The sequence below is a fragment of the Psammomys obesus genome, unplaced genomic scaffold (genome assembly GCF_907164565.1).
Source record: "Psammomys obesus unplaced genomic scaffold, mPsaObe1.curated_primary_1811, whole genome shotgun sequence".
NCBI lineage: Eukaryota > Metazoa > Chordata > Mammalia > Rodentia > Muridae > Psammomys > Psammomys obesus.
This window is the reverse complement of record NW_026585504.1, coordinates 6,392,009-6,409,424: the sequence shown is the minus strand read 5'-3', so window position 1 is coordinate 6,409,424 and position 17,416 is coordinate 6,392,009. Positions and strand designations below refer to the sequence as shown.

Here is a 17,416-nt window from a genome sequence, read left to right as displayed (position 1 = left end):
CCAAGTCTGGATCAGTTGTCTTTTGCTTGTTGGTGTTGGTCTGGCTTTTGTTGTTTGGTTGATTTAGTTACATGGAAATTAAAGCCAAAATACACTCAGCCCAGATGAGCATCGAGAGCCCTGTGTGGCAGACCTACGCTGACAACAGATAAGCTTAGGATTGTTTCGGAGCACAGAGTCAGAACTTTGGAAGGTGGATGAAGGCGGAGGGCTGCAGCAGCCTGGATCCATCATCACCTCTCCCTGCATCCCTCCAAATAAGACATTCTCACCAAGCAGGACATTGCTTACGGACCCCTCTGTGCGACCGTCTCCGTCTTCTAACAGGTGGTAATAACCCTATTGTCAAACCCTGCCTGGTTCCTTCACAGCCATCCTTCACTAGCTTTGCAAGGGAAACATGCCAATGCCTTCACAACACCATCTTACAAAAGAGTCAGAGCCTGAGTCAGGTGTGTTGGCACACGCCTCTATTCCCAGCACTCTGAGAGGCAGAGGCAGGAGGATCTCTGTGAGTTCAAGGCCAGCCTGGTCTACAGAATGAGTTCAGGACAGCTACAGAGAAACCCTGTCTCAAAAAAACAAAAACAAAACAAAAAAAAGAATCCAAGCCTGGGCTAGAGAGATAGCTCAGCCATGAAGAGTACTTGCTGCTGTTACAAAGAACCCAGATTCAGTTCCCAGCACCCACATCAGATGACTCACAACCCTCTGGGGATCTGATGACCTCTTCTGGACTCTGTGGACACAGCATGACTGTGTTGCACTTTTGCACATGCAAACAAAACACATAATACATAAGATAAAAAAAAATAAGTAATTTTTAAAGAATATTGTCTTGGGATCTGCTTCCCACCACTTCTGAGCTTACAATTCTCTGTGATGGATTTTGGTTTCATTTGTTTGTTTGTTTGTGACAGTGTTGCATGTAGCCCAGGCTGCCCTTGAACTGCATTCCTCCTGCTTCTTCTTCCAGAATGCAGAGATTACAAGCATGAACCTACGTGTCCCGGTTTATTTTCCTGCTGGTGTAGTAAAATACTCTGACATTTTAGAGTATTACATTTAGAGTATTACATTTAGAGTATTACTCTGACATTTTAGCTAGAGGGGTCTACTTCGGTTCGAAGTAACCAGACACAATTCCACGTGGCAGGGAAGCCTAGCAGTTGGAGCTTGAAACAGCCGGTCAGGAATCAGAATAAAGAAGAGGAGGGGCTTGGCGATAAAGGCTCAGGGCCTGACGCCAGGAACCCGCTTCCTCCAGAGAGGCTGCACCTCCTGAGGGTTCCACAGTCTTCCCTCACACTGCCTGAGGACCGGGTACTTAAACAGGCAGTCCTATGGAGAACAGTCACATTCAAACAGCAACACCAGGCAAGAATTTACAGACTGAACCACATCGCTAGCCCCTGCTGTTTCGTCTTTGCCCTTCTTGTTTTAGAGATTTCGTTTTTATTGTCTCATTTGTTAGTATCTCATTGAATATGTTCATTGCACGAGTCACTGTTACATAAGAATATTTTGTGGGAATATATATTGTAAACTGAGAGCATGTCTCCTTCCCTGCCCCTTTCTCAGCTCTACCCTGTCCCATTAATCCTCTTTGTTTCTCTAAACAGTTCCACTTCTACTTTCATGTCACATATATATGTACATATATATACCAATGTATGTGTACTATATGCACCAATGTACCAATGTGTGTGTGTGTGTGTGTGTGTGTGTGTGTGTGTGTGTGTGTGTGTATATATATATATATATATATATATATATATATATATATATATATATGGTTTTACATATCTATATGAAAAGTCCAGCAGCAACCACACGGGAGATAAGCACCACATTTGTCTTTCTAAAACTGGCCAAACTCACTTGGTATGATTATCACCAAACTTTGTTAATTGTGCCTGAAAACACTTCCATTGTCCGTATACCACACTTTCTTTATTCATCTCTCTGTTCTTGGACACTTAGCTTGGTTCCATGACTTTACTGTTGTGAACAGAGCTGCAATACCGTTGATGTCCAAATATCTCTACGATATATTAACTTCAAATCTGTTGAGTAAACACCTAAGAGCGATATGGTAGGTTTTTTAGAAACCTTTATATGGATTTCCATAGTACGTGGATTAGTTCATATTCAAGACATGCACAAGGCTTCCCCTTGGCTCACATCCTCACCAGCGTTTGCTGTCATTGTTTTCTTAATGACTGCCATTCTGACTGAGGTGGCATGAAGACAATATGGTGTTAATTTGCATTTCCCCGATGGCTGGACATTTTCTTATGTGCTTTTTTTTTTTTTTTTTTTTGGTCATTTGTGTTTCGTCTTTTGAAAATTCTTGATTTATTTCATTAGTCTTTTTTTTTTTCTTTGAGATAAGGTCTCTCTATGCAGGCCTTCTAGAACTTGATAGTAGAACAGGTAGGCCTCAAACTCACAAAGATCTTCCCGTCTCTGCCTCTCAGGTACTGGGATCAGAGACACACACCACCACACACACTCAGCCAGTTGTCTTTATTGAGCTGCTGGATTTCTTGTTGTTGTTTGTCTATTCTAGTGATTAAGTCTCTGTCAGATGTATAACCGCAAAGATCTCCTGTCCTATGGTATCTCTGCCATTGACAACTTGGTTCATTGGCCATGGAGATGGCTTTTGATTTCAGGAGGGCCTATCTGTCAGTTGCTGGCATTATTTTCTCAGTAGCAAGAGTTTTAGCCAGAAGCCTATGGCTTCTTTACCTATGGCTACTTCTTGAAATGTTTTCCCTGCTTCTCTCCAGAGTTTCAGCCTTCTTGGCTGTATACCGAGGTCTTTGATCCACCTGGCAATGATTTTTGTACGGGGTGAGGGAGGAGATAGTTTCATTCTACGTGTGGATTCCAGTTTTTGCAGCACCATATTTTTGGTACCTTTGTTACTTTGCCTGTCACACTGCATAGCTGCAGCTACGTTAGGTTTGCACTGGGGTCGTCACCGAGGGCTTTCTCTTCTTTAGTTATCTATATTTTTAAATACTTACTATTTTCGGTGTTGCTTTGAATGGAGCATTTTTCCTAATTCCTTTCTCTAAAATTCATTGCTGATATATGAAGGTTACTGGTTTTTATATTGATTTGGTACACTACAACCTTTAATAATATATTTAGCCTGGTGATGGTGGCTCATATCTTGAATCTGAGCACTCAGAAGACAGAGGCAGAAGGATCTCTGTGAATTCAAGGCCAGGCTGGCCTACAGAGGAGTTCCAGGCCAGCCAAGCTACACTTTGTCTCAAAAAACAACAGGCAAACGGCAGCAGACAGGACACGACACAACATTCCCACATTCCATACTTGGGAGCAAAACAAAAACCTATTCATACAACACAATTGCATTTCTTAAGAAACCAGAAACTTTTGCCTCACAGAGCATGCTCTTAACCACAGAGCCATCTCTCCAGCTCAGAAGTTTGTCAATGTTATTAACTTTTTTCAAAAAGTGAACTCTTGCTTGATTTTGTGTAGTGTTCTTTCAATCTATATTTTATTAACTTCTTCTTTAATCTTTATTATTTCTTGATATTTTAGAATTAGCTGCTTCTGTTTTGAGAACCTTTAAAGAGCATCATTTGGTTGATTATTTGACAACTCTCAGATTTTGTTGTTTTGTTGTTGTTGCTTCTGTTTTTCAAGACATGGTTTCTCTGTGTAGCCCGGATGTCCTGCAACTCACTCTGTAGAGTAGGCTGGCCTTGAATTTGGAGATCCACCAGCCTCTGCTCCCTGACTGCTAGGATTAAAAGCATGTGCCCCTATATCCAGCACTCATATTTTTAAATATAAGCACTAATTTGCTATAAACTTTCTTCCTAGGACTGTTGTGGTTGTGTCCCAGAGGTTCTGATAGAATATGTTTTCATTATAATTTGTCTCCAGAATTTTTAAATTTCCTCTCTGATTTTTTTTGGATGACCCACTATTCATTCAAAACATGTCTTTTAGTCTCCAACAACTTTTTTTGTGGTTTCTGTAGTTTTTCTTATATAGATTTCTAGTTTTATTCCACTATGGCTTGATAAGACACATTATCTCTCTCTTTTTTTAATTTGTTTAGACTTGATTTGTGGCCTCTGATATGATCAGTTTTGGAGGAACTTCAATGTGCTGCTTAAGGGAAAAAAAAGTGTATTCTCTATCAATTAAGTAGAATATCCTACATATGTCTGTTAAGTCCAGTTCATCCAAAGTATACTTCAGTTCTGAAGTTTATTTGTTTCTTGTTTAGAAGCCCTAAGTATCAGAGTAGAGTACTGCCGTCCTCCACTGTTACTGTGTCAGGGCCTATGTGGCCTGTTTTGCCTTTTAATGTTGAACTGTTCCTTTTAATGTGTAGTGTCCTCTTCATCTCTCCTAATTAGCTTTGGTTTGAAGTTTGGTTTGTCTGATGTAAGGGTGGCTGAGCCTGCTTCTTTATGCTTTATTTTTTGCCTGCTCATTTATTTTGCATCCTTCCATAGATTTTTGTTTTGCTTTGTATCTTTGTCAGCTAAGTGCGTTTCTTGTAAACAACATACGGGGTTTTTTAAAAATTTATTTGCTAATTTTATGTATATGAGTGCTCTGTTTTTATGCACCCCAGAAAAAGGTACCAGATCTCATTACAGATTGTTGTGAGCCACCATGTGGTTGCTGGAAATTGAGCTCAGGCCTTCCGGAAGAACAGACATCTCTCCAGCCATCTCTCTAGCCCCTAACATACAGTGTTTTAATTAATTAATTAATTAGCTTATTAATTTACCTTACATTCCAGTAAGAAGTTCCCTCCCTCCTCTCCTCCCAGTCCCTCCCTCTCACCTCCCTTCATCTTCTCCCCCCTTTTCCCCTCTCCTCCCTTTCTTCTCATAGAAGGCGATACCTCCCATGGATATCAACCTGCTTTGGCATATCAAGTAGGACTAGGCTCAGCTCTTTTATTGAGGCTGGACAAGGCAGTCCAGTTAGGGGAAAGGGATCCAAAGGCAGGCATCAAAGCCAGAGGCAGCCCCTGCTCTTGCTGTTTAGAGGTCCCAGATGAGGACCAAGCTGTACATCTGTTACTCATGGGGAGTGGAGGACTAGAACCATCTCATAGATACTCTCTGGTTGGTAGGTCAGTCTCTGTAAGCCCCTATGGGTCTGAGTTAGTTAATTTTGTAGGTTTTCTTGTGGTGTCCTTTGACCTCTCTGGCTCTTTCAATCCTTCTTCCCTCTCTTCCATAAGATTCTCTGAGTGTGTCTCTGTATCTGTGTTCTTTTTCTTTTTTAACTTTCTTTTTTTTAAAAAAAATATTAGTTTATTTACTTTGCATTCAAGAGTGACCCCTCCCACCCCTCCTTCCAGTCTTCCTCACTTTTCCTCTTTCCCCTCTCCCTTCCCCCTCAGAAAAGGAAAGCCCCTCTCCCTCCATATTAACCTTCCCCAGCATCTCAAGTCTCATCAGGTCTATGCATCCCTTCATCCCCTGAGGCCAGGCAAGGCAGCCCTCTGTATCTGTTTTCATCGGTTGCTGTGGGAAGCCACTCAGATGACTGTTGCGGAACAGCCTCCTGTCTGCAAGAAAAGCAGAACATATAGTTATTAATCCAGCCATCAGCCTGTATCTTTTCAGTGGTGAGATGAGGCCATGTGTGTTATATATAAGGGGGGTTGCTATTTCCTATAAATCTGTTAGGTGATATTCTGGTCCACTGAGTTATCTATAGACAGAAGTGTGTGTGTGTGTGTGTGTGTGTGTGTGTGTGTGTGTGTGTAACTGTAACCACATTTCTGAGATAATCTGCTCAGAAAGAGGGGAGAATATTTGGGTTCACACTGATTGTTCCCTAACCTTGAGTAACACTGTTGCTTTGGGCCCATAGATCACACAGCAAAGCAATACTACATACCTCACATCCAGGAAACAGAGAGAGAAAAGGCCAGATGTGCTGACGCCGGTCTGTAAGCCCAGCACTCGGGAGGCTGAAGCAGGAGAACACTGAGTTCAGGCAGCCTGGGATCACAGCAAGAAGCTGTCTCAGAAAGGGAGTGAGAAAGGGAAAAAAGATGAAAACTGGAGCAGGAAAAGGGGACTAGGGTCTCACTCTCCACTTTGAGCAGATAACTAAATGAACTAAAGACCTCCCACTAGACTCCATGACCTAAAATTTCCACCATCCCTCTGTAGCACCCCTCTGGGAACAAATCTTGAGCATATGTACCTTTGGGGGGACATTCAGGCTTCAGACTATAGCAGGGAAGGAGGAAATGTTTCCCACCTCTCTTCAGCCCCGCAAGGGGAGTGATTGCCCCAGAAAAGGATGAGCAGGATTAGGGGAGATCTCTCAGCTTAGCAACGCTTCCAGCAAACTGAAGCTCTTGCCTCCTGCTGAACGTGAATTGTGAGGTCCCTTTCTCCTTGATTTTGTTTTAACACGAAGAAAGTTGTGTCAGGGGACCGCGAAAATGCACACCGAATTTTAAAATTTGTATCAAAATTGTCTTCTGCACTACAGACAGGCAATATGCTGCAACCCTGGCTTCCGCAAATACCCCCTGACCCGACACACACCCCACTGCCATTGTCCTGCTTCTCCCAGCGCCGTCCCCTACTGTTGCCAGGCTCTCCGGCCTCTGCGTCCATGCCCCATTCCTTTCTTTGCTCCAAACCTCAACATTTACACACACACACACACACACACACACACACACACACACACACACCCTCAGCATCTCCCACGACCTGACTGTTCCCCCTTGGTGCTTAAGGTTAACATGTTGGTGACTGAGGGTTTTATCTGTTTCATTTCAGAAATGGGTCAAATTTAAGAGGGACTTTGATAATTTCAAGACTCAGTGTATTCCCTGGGAGATGAAGATCAAGGACATTGAAAGTCAGTATTATGGCGTCGCTGTTTTTTTAACTGGTTTCCTCAGAGAAGTCTGCCCAGGGCATGGGTTCTGGTTAGGTCATTTTATAGATGACGTTGCATCAAGAAAGGTGGGCACCGGGAGAGCACAGGAGCCAGATTCAAGTGCAGATTCCTCACTCTCTGGGGACAGAGCTCAGGAGGCTCGATTGCCTCAGAGTTCTGGGCTGCTCTTCCGGAATAAGAAAACATCCCTGGATGATTATTTGATAGACTGATGTGAAAACCACGCTCATACAGGCAGAGTCAGTTTCTTCGCTGACACATTTCACGGTGCCGTCTTTTCCCCTCCAGGTCACTTCGGTTCTTCAGTGGCCTCGTACTTCATCTTTCTCCGATGGATGTATGGAGTGAACCTCGTCCTCTTCGGCTTGATATTTGGTCTAGTCATCATCCCAGAGGTAAAAACAGTTCCCATGTCTTCAGATAGTGTTGCCAGTATCGTAATTCATACTTTCCAAATACTCTATTTTTCTTTACTATACTCTGTCATTCTTTCAAAAAAAAAAAAACAGGTTTTTTGGAGATAAGGTATTGCTATGGAATCCAAACTGCCCTCAGGCTCACCTGCCCCCCTCCTTCCTCCCAATGCCTGAATTATAAGCACCACTGTCACAGCTCTGTTTAAATTCAGTGCTCATGTCAATTGCCCTGGTTGTTCAGCACTAAGCATGGAACCAGCATACTTAGGGTTCTGAATTAAGAAACTGACAACACATTTTCTGCCTTTCATTTGTACTTGAAATGAGTGAAAAGTTAAGATCCCTCTTCCTGAGCTATCTTAGGAACTTGTTACAGTTACACACACACACACATATACACACGTTGCATAATTTTAGAAAAAAAAATTTCCTTTCATTCTTGGGGAAAAAGAAAAACAGGTAAAACTAAGCAAAATGTAAATAAATTAAAAGAAAAAAAAAAAACAAGAAAATGGTTGGGAAATGAGCTCTCCTGAGGTGGAGGAGGGTATAATTCTGGAGATTTACAAAGTCTTGTTGCTTTTGTTTTTAGTGTGTCAGGGATATGTTGCATTTCAGGATCACATGTGTGTACAAGTATGTGTGTCTGTGCACATGTACATGGGCCAGAGGAAGACATGAGTCCCTGATCTATGTCACTTTGCAGCGTGTTCTCTGGACACAGAGTCTGTCAAACAGGCACAGTGGCACACGCCTTCAATCCCCGCTCTTGGGAGGCAGAGGCAGAGGCAGGCACATCTCCTTGAGTTCAAAGCCAGACTGATCTCCACAGCAAGCTGCAGACCAGTCAGGGCCACACAGTGAGACTCTGACAGAGCGAGCAAACAGGCAGACACAGGCAGCTTCTCCTCATGGACCTGGAGTTAGGTTGGTAGACAGCAAGCCTAGTGACCCTCCCGTCTGCCCCTCAACTCTCCCCCCCCCCCCACCACTGAGGTTATGTGCACCTGAGGCCATACCCAACTTTCTGCTTGGGTGCTGGGGCACCCAGCTAACTCAGCTCCTCACGCTTGCACAGCAAGCGCTCTTACCCACTGAGCCATCTCCATAGGCCCATTTTTTTTTTAATAATAAAATAAAGTTTTATTATTTATACATCATTCTGCCTGCAGGCCAGAAGAGGGTGCCAGATCTCATCACAGATGGTTATGAGTCACTATGTGGTTGCAAGGAATTGAACTCAGGACCTTTCAAAGAACAGCCAGTGCTCTTAACTTCTGAGCCATCTCTCCAGGCCCATAAGCCCATTTTTGGGGGGAGTTTTAAAAGCTTGATGACAGCTAGATAAAAAGTAGTTAAGTTTCATTATTATGACTGACTGTGCTTATGTGTTATTTTGCTACTTTATGTGTAATGTGTTTCTTAATAATATTATAAATTACAACTTAACAAAAAAAACAAAAACAAACAAACGAAAACAGAAGACTTTGAATAACACAATACCAGTAATATCAGACCTTGGGAGACAAAGGCAGGAATTCTAGGCCAGTCAGGACTACAAGATCCAGGGAGAACTGGTCAGGGGTTGGGGAGAAAGAGACAGATCTGAAATCATAAACCTCTAAAAAGTAATTTCATGTAGCGAAATACCAAAACCAATGCTATAAAACCCAAGAGAAGCATCCTATGTCTTTATCTTTAGTATTTGTCAATATTTGTAAAAATTTATACTTTAGCCAATAGGTCAAAATATTGAATATTTTGTACTAAAAATATAATTTATCTACAAGTAATATCACTGTAGAAGCCCCCCAAATCCATCCATGTATTCTACCAAATAGTACCCGGCTTTATATAAAAGACTCTATGGAGAGCCTTAAGACAGTCATTAAATAGACAAATGTTGCCACCAAATCCCTACACTCTTGTGATCTGGTTTGTAACAGACTCGAAGATGTTGACACAACAACAATGAATCTATCAAACAGTAAAAATTAACAGACTATGAGACTACCATAAGGGGTGCAATAAAGTTCAATGAACAACAACAAAAACATCTTATTTTTTACAAAGCCAATCTAGCATCTGCAAGGATGGCTCCGCTGAGGGAGCATCTGCTCTTCAGGAGAACTGGAGTTCTGTCAGGTCGAGCGGCTCACACCGCCGGTGTCTCCAGCTCTGGGGGATCATCACCTTTTGGCCTTCTTGGGTGCTCCCATATGCTCACACAGACACACACACACACAGACAGACGCACATGCGCACACACTCACGCACAACTAAGAAAGAAACCTTTTGAAAAGCCAGTCCGTCCTAATTCACCTGTAAATCTGATCCAGCGGTCTTTCTCATCGCCAGGTGTGAGTCAGGCTCACCTGGCGGAAGGACACGGGGTTGGTTAAATACGTGTACGTTGACGGTTGGCATTTTCTCCACTTACTCGTCTGTCCCCATGTGAGGTGCTGATGGGCATGCCCTATGGAAGTATACCCAGGAAAACGGTGCCTCGAGCTGAGGAGGAAAGAGCCATGGACTTCTCCGTCCTCTGGGATTTTGAGGTACGAACCATGGTATCAATGCTCTTCCATTTTGTGATTACAAAGCTGGTGTCCTTCACTCTCAGAGTCGGATGTCAGTCCCCCAGAAACGGGTAACCGCAAATTAATAACGTGAGTGTTGCATTTAGCTGTTGGGAAGTGATACTTCCTTCAACTAGGACCCTTTGTAAACAAAAGCGCTTTCCCGCCCCTTACATCTATCTGTGCTCATTTGATCAGGCCTGCTGTCAGGATGCCCTGATGCAGTAGATGGTAACATCTCCATTTCCTGTGCTGCCAGAGTGAACTTCTTAAAGTGCAGATTGGAGCGTGTCCCTCTCCTACTTCAGCTATCCCTTGCTTCCGGTTCCCAGTGGAATTAAAGCCAGGGTTCTTCATTGCGCTTACGAAAGAACTGTACGGTTCCAACTGTTTGTCTGCAGCCTCACAAGTCACTGTTCCATTTTATCAAGTCAGGGACGTCTCGACGCACATCCAGCTGATGGGCCTCTCCCTGGGATCTTCTCCCGACTTTTATCAGTCCCCACCCTCCACACCTCTCATCTGTAGCCTCAAAGGGTTCCTGGGGTCACATAGGCTAGCCACAGTGCTACCAACAACAGGTCACGGGGCTGGCGTCCTCCAACTTCTGCGACAAAGTTCAGTCTTCTCAGAAGTGAGTAAGACAGGTTGCAGTAATCTCCCAAGGCACCCGGCCGCGTTGCTGCCAGGGGTGTTTCTTCACTTTTTCTTACCCAGGAATCCTTGTGGAAATCTCTTACCTGCCAAAAACAAATGGAATTCATTCAACAACTCTTTATTTTGTATTCAACAAAGAAATTTTAAAAACATACTAAAACCTAAATTAATATTATAGCTAACTAATTTATTTAAAAAGTTTACTCATTACTAAAGCCACATACACCACAAAGTTAAAAACAAAACAGGGACTGATGAGATGGCTCAGAGGATAGGCCAGTGAGATTGACAACCCGGGTTTGGCCCCCAAAAACCACACGGTGGAAGGACAGAACTGATTCCCATAGGTTGTCTCTGACCTCCACATATGTGCCACAATTTAAACAGAACAAAATGTGAGGTTTAGGTTGCACAGTCTGGGGTCATTTTGTAATGTAACAAAAGTCCACAAACTCTTGTCTGTTTCTGGCACATTAAGAATCTGGCTCTTGAACACAATAGCTTAGAGCTATGCATTCTTACTTGCTCATGCTGGGCACATGAGCTCACACGCACGCACGCACATACTTGCCTCTCCTTCCTGAATCTCTATGTGCTCTGTGCAGTGGAGGACAATGGCTATGGACAGCCTCTGGAGACACTGAATATTTAGGACTCTTCCTTTCTGTAGGCTTGATTTAGAACTCTGCACAGAAGTCCCTGATAGAATAGATGTGTGCAACTACTCTCCTCTGAGATTATAAACCCGGAGACTTTGGACGTCTTTCCTACAGGGCTACATCAAATATTCTGCTCTCTTCTATGGCTACTACAACAACCAGAGGACAATCGGATGGCTGAGGTACAGGCTGCCCATGGCTTACTTTATGGTGGGGGTCAGCGTGTTTGGCTACAGCTTGATGATCGTCATTAGGTCGTAAGTATGAGTGTCTTGTTTGTGGGGTTTGGTCTTTCTTCATTCAAACAACTGTCCTCTGACTCCTCTTTGCGTGTTTACCTTTGTGATACACCTCAAGAGGAAGCAAGCAAGACGCTACGCATGCACAAGTCTACCAGTTCCTTGGGTTACAGCTCTGACAAGGTAGCTGGCAGAGGCAACTTAAAAGAGAAAGGGCTTATTTGGGCTCACAGTTCTGGGGTGCAGTCCATCGTGTCAGGGAAGCTGTGGTGGCAGGAGCGTGAGGCACCTGGCCCCATTGTCTCCACAGTCAGGAAGCAGAGAGTCATGGCTGATAGTCACTTGAGCTGTCGTGTTCTCCTTTTTATTCAGACCAGGAGCCTAGCTCACAGAAGAGTGTCACCAGCAGCTGGGTCTTCCCAACTCTGTCCCCCCAATCTACATAACCCCTCACCAGCATGTCCAGAGCTGTGTCTCCTAGGTGACTCTAGGTCTTGAGCACACCAAACAAATGCAGATTTTGAGATATACAAGCCAGACAATATGTGAAGCTCTGGGAAATAAACTTTATTTTATTAAATATTTCTTTTCTTTCATGCATATGAGCCTTTCTGCCTACATAGATGTATATCTACCACATGTATGCCTGGCACTGGGGAGGTCAGAAGAGGGTGTCAGATCCCCTGGACCTGTAGTTACAGACAACTGTAAGCACCTGTAGGTGCTAGAAGTAGAACCTGGGTCCTCTGCAAAAGCAACAAGTGCTCTTAACAGCTGAACCATCTCAGCCCAAGTCACTGAGTTCTATGTCAGAAAAATGCATAGCTCTAGACAAGAAAATTAGATGACTTAGAAAGACAGTTTCTGTTTGACAATAGGCTTCCCAAGTTCTCAGACTGGGACCCAGACTGGGTTGACCCAACCTGAGTCAAACCTCAAGAAATCAAATGCAAGGACAGAAAACATAATGAGGAGTCCTCTATCTTGTAGACTCGTTACTAACTGGCCCCATGCGTGCTCCTAGGGACCTCTGAACTTTGGGAAACAGTGCTCTGGATGTAATTGAAACTATCCTAGCTAGTGTCCCTCCCTGGCTTGCCCCTTCACTGGATGCATCTTCTCCTTGTGCAAGACTGAGTTAGGCCAAGGATCCCTTTGGCTGACGTAGCAGCAAGGAGACAGGCGTGACCACAGTGACGTATGTCCTCCAGGATGGCCAGCAATACCCAGGGGGGCACCAGTGACGGGGAAAACGACAGCTTCACGTTCAGCTTCAAGATGTTCACCAGCTGGGACTACCTCATCGGGAATTCAGAGACAGCTGACAACAAATACGTCTCCATCACCACCAGCTTCAAGGTAGCGGTCCCTCCTTCCCGAGGGAACTCTGGGAAGCTTCCCCCAGCTGGGTGAGAGGAGAAGGGCCTCCAGACAATCTGTGAGAGGCAATGCATTAGTGCACACACCTTCTAAAAAGACATCCAACGGCAGGGGCGCGCTAAGAATCCTCCTGCAGGGCTGGAGAGACAGCTCAGCGGCTAAGAGCACTAGCTGCTCTTCCAGAGGTCCTGAGTTCAATTCCCAGTAACCACATGATGGCTCACAACCGTCTATACTAGGATCTGTTGCCCTTTTCTGGCACACAGTGTACATGCAGATAAAGCAATCATATATATTAAAAAACAAAAACAAAGACAAAACATACAAAAAAAAAAAAAAACACAACCTTTAAGAAAAAAATTTTTTTTTTCTGACTTCTGAAATCTGGTCCTACCTCTTCTCTCATGACATTGCCTTCTGGTGGAGCTCACGGAAGGATTCACTGGGACAGCTCTTGTCAACCTTCTCTCTAAGCTAGAATTGCCTAAGGAGCTTTAAAACTGTCCTGACTAGGGCCTTTGGGATTCTTACGTGATTAGCTAGCATTGTTGTTTAGGTTGGCTGTTTGTTTTTGTTTTTAAGCTCTCCAAGTACTGTAACACCCATTTAAGGATGTGGAAATGAAAGAATTAACCTTGTATTCATATGGTTTGTGTCTCTTACAATCCTCATTATTTTTTCACGAGAAATTTGACGTGGGCTGAGGAAATATAGTTCAGCCAAAATAACTAAGCTAAGCAGCATGGTGGGATACACATGTAATCTTGGCACTTGGGAATGTAGGTTGAAGGATCACGAGTTTGAAAGCAGGCTGGCCTATTATACAGCAAGGCTGTGTCTCAGTCAAGCCAACATGAACCAGACAGTAAACAAATGAACAGAGGTAGAAGCTACAGCCCAGAAACATCACATGTTATATTGTACCTCTGTGGCTGCAAGAACTACAAGCCTTTGAACCAGGGGTCTGATGTAGCCCAGGACAGCCTTGAATTTATCATCCTCCTGCATTGGCTTCCTGAGTGCTGGGATTACAGGAGTACTCCACTATACCTGGCTTCCAGGCTAACCCCTTGCTAGTCCAGTATTTGCCCTGGCTGACTTGAGATTCTTTCCCCAGGCCTCAGCGCTTGCTAGGCATCTGTTGTGCTTAGCTCCCTCTGCATTTCCCTTCTCTAACCCTCCCTGGGAGGAGAAACGGCCTTCGGCTCACTGTCAGCGAATGATTTGAACTTACTAAATGGGTTTGCTGGGCTCGGGTCCTGTTTGCTTGGTGCTGGGTGGATGGGGGCCAACTCAGTCCTCTCCTCTCAGCAAGTGTGCTGTGGCCAGCTACAGCCACGGACAGGGAAAGCTGGAGTGGCTGTGGCTCTTCCTCTAGACCAGACCAAGGGCCACGCCTCGCCTTTGAAGCACTTAGAACAATCACAAATAAAGCATTCTCTGCTGAAAGCTGAGGTAACACACACATGCAAAGCTATGGGGAGTCTCTGCGAGCAGCAAGGCCAGCAGAGCAAAGATCCATGGGAGGCCAGAAGGATGTCTGGTTCAGCATGACTCAGTAGCCAGTGCTGGTTCAAATGTCAAGATTCTGACCCTGAGTAGTTTATTTTAGGCATATTTAAGAACAGCACAATTTGGAGAAATTATTCCTGGTGATAAGTAGCTCAATCCCATGTGTATAATAAAGCTTAAAACATGACTACATTGAAACTCTTTGTGAGGAACATGTAACATCTTCCAAGATGGGTGCTATAACTAGACCACATGTGAAGTCTTTAGGGTCTAGAGGAGGATATGGTGCCTGTATTTGAAATATCAAGATTAAAATTTTAATCTGGGGGCTGGAGAGATGGCTCAGAGGTTAAGAGCACTGGCTGTTCTTCAAAAGGTCCTGAGTTCAATTCCCAGCAACCACATGGTGGCTCTATAGTGAGATCTGGTGCCCTCTTCTGGCCTGCAGGCACACATGCAGGCAGAATACTGTGTAAATAAGTCTTTAAAAAAAAAAGAAAGAAAATAATAATAAAGGCCGATAAACACATATTTTTTAAAAAAAATTTTAATCTGAGGGGCTGGAGAGATGACTCAAAATTAAGAGCACTGATTGCTCTTGCAGAGGACCTGGGTTCGATTTCCAGAACCTACATGGTAGCTCACAAATGTACGTGACTTCAGTTCCTAGGGATCTGACACCCTCTTCTGGCCTCCACAGGCACCATGTGGTGCACAGACATTCATGCAGGCAAAACACCTATACACATAAAAAAATAATAATAAAATAACAAAAAACTTTAAATGAATTAATTTTTCTTAATTTGAATGAATTTGGTCTATTGATTTAAAACAATCATAGATAGCCCATTGCCACCATCATGGGCCTTTCTAGATACAATGTAGACAATAATATTAACTGTCCTATTGATTCACTGTTAGATTAAGAAATAATTCATGGCTGGGCACGGTGACACGCGCCTGTAATCCCAGCACTCTGAGAAACAGAGGCTGGTGGGTCTTTGTGAGTTTGAGGCCAGCTGGTCTACAAAGCGAGTGCAGGATAGTCAGGACTGCACAGAGAAATCATGTCTTGGAAAACGAAAGAAAGAAAAAGAAGGAAGGAAGGAAGGAAGGAAGGAAGGAAGGAAGGAAGGAAGAAAGAAAGAAAGAAAGAAAGAAAGAAAGAAAGAAAGAAAGAGAAAGAATTCTTGGAAAATATTTAGTATCGTGTCTAGCACATAGTAATCTCAGCTTTCATTATTACAAAATAACCAAAACCAAGATAACAACAACAGCATATATATAATATATAATATTACATATATATGGCATTATATCTCCTCCTCTGTATTATTTATCAAAATATAGAAAAGTCTTCTCAGGAATCCAGCAACCATAGGTGGCTGGGTTCCTTGCCTGACATTATCCACGTCTTATTTTCGCATACTAAGGAATCTATAGTGGATGAACAAGAGAGTAACAAAGAGGAAAATATCCACTTGACAAGATTTCTCCGTGTCCTGGCCAACTTTCTCATTCTCTGCTGCTTGTGTGGAAGTGGATACCTCATTTACTTTGTGGTGAAGAGGTCCCAGGAATTCTCCAAAATGCAGAATGTCAGCTGGTATGAACGGAATGAGGTAAGAGGGCCGTCTCCACTGAGGCCAAGACTGAGGGAAAATACTGAAATCACTCTTATGCCACTCAGCAGAGTCCCTGAAAGTCTGAATTGCAGGCCTTGCTTTAAAAAGCAAAATTAAACTGGTTGTGGTGGCACATCCCTTTAATCCCAACAGAGACATGAGGACCTCCGAAAGTCTGAGCCAGCCTGGTCTAAATAGTAAGTTTCAGGACAGCCAAGCTACACAGTGAGACCCTGTCTCAAAGCAAGTAAATATCACAGGGTGGAGAGATGACTCTTCCAGAAGACCCACATTTTGGCCCCAGCATTCACATGTTGGCTCACACAGACACCTTCTTTTGGCCTCTGCAGACACCCAGCTATGCAGACACATGCAGGCAAGGCCACTCAGATTTATAAACATAAATTAATTATTTTTCAAAGAATGATGATGTTCTAATTTTCTTTTTCATATAAATCAACTGTTTTTTGTTTTTTGTTGTTTTGTTTTTGTTTTTGTTTTGTTTTGTTTTGTTTTGAGACACAGTTTTTCTACGTAGCCCTGGCTGTCCTGTAGAACCGGCTGGCCTTAAACTCAGAGATCCACCTGCCTCTGCCTCCCAAGTGCTGGGATTAAAAACCAGCAAATCAATGGTTGCTACTGCTAGAAGAGTGTGTTTTGTTTTTTAAGTTTAGTAACTTAACTAGACTATACCGTGGTGTGTGTTATTTTGGGTTGATAATCTCAGCTAGATAGGATATACATTCTGAATTTTTAATTTAGGTGATTACATTTTGTTGTATATTTAAAGAGTTCTTGAATTATGGTTTAAAATTTTTGTTTTGTAGATTTTTCCAAGTCTTTGCCTATCTAACATTTTTTTTCTAAAAATGTTTAACTCCTATTTTCATTTATCTTTTATTTTAAAACTCTCCTTCTTTCCATTTCTCAGGTGGAGATTGTGATGTCGCTGCTTGGGATGTTTTGTCCCCCTCTGTTTGAAACCATCGCTGCCCTGGAGAATTACCACCCACGCACTGGGCTGAAGTGGCAGCTGGGACGCATCTTTGCTCTCTTCCTGGGAAACCTCTACACGTTCCTCTTGGCCCTCATGGATGACGTCCACCTTAAGGTAAAGCCCACACACTCCACTGTGCTCACCATCCACTGTATCCCCTTCTATAAAAAAAAATAATAAAACTTTACTGTGCATGATTTCTATTAATTAAATAAATGTTGGAAGTGTGGGAAGAAAAATTAAGAATAGATATTTCCAGAGTCTATAATCCAGAGGAAACAGTGGCAAACATTTGCTACAGTTCTTTCCTGCGTTCTTCCTAGGCCGTCTTTTTCCACATCATGCCGTATCATTTGGCACGCTTATATTTTGTGTGCGGGTTTTTCCATGCTGCTTCACAGCTGGCA

General features: G+C 43.3%; 1 protein-coding gene across 1 annotated transcript in view; it reads left to right on the top strand.

The window, feature by feature from the left end:
* Positions 1 to 17,416, top strand: part of Tmc2 (transmembrane channel like 2) — a 64,842-nt gene that overhangs the window by 22,323 nt on the left and 25,103 nt on the right. The window contains exons 5-11 of the mRNA XM_055604826.1: positions 6,822 to 6,903; positions 7,234 to 7,340; positions 9,821 to 9,919; positions 11,371 to 11,513; positions 12,707 to 12,854; positions 15,821 to 16,009; positions 16,944 to 17,123. Coding sequence (XP_055460801.1) covers positions 6,822 to 6,903; positions 7,234 to 7,340; positions 9,821 to 9,919; positions 11,371 to 11,513; positions 12,707 to 12,854; positions 15,821 to 16,009; positions 16,944 to 17,123 — 948 coding nt within the window. The remainder of the gene's footprint in view (positions 1 to 6,821; positions 6,904 to 7,233; positions 7,341 to 9,820; positions 9,920 to 11,370; positions 11,514 to 12,706; positions 12,855 to 15,820; positions 16,010 to 16,943; positions 17,124 to 17,416) is intronic.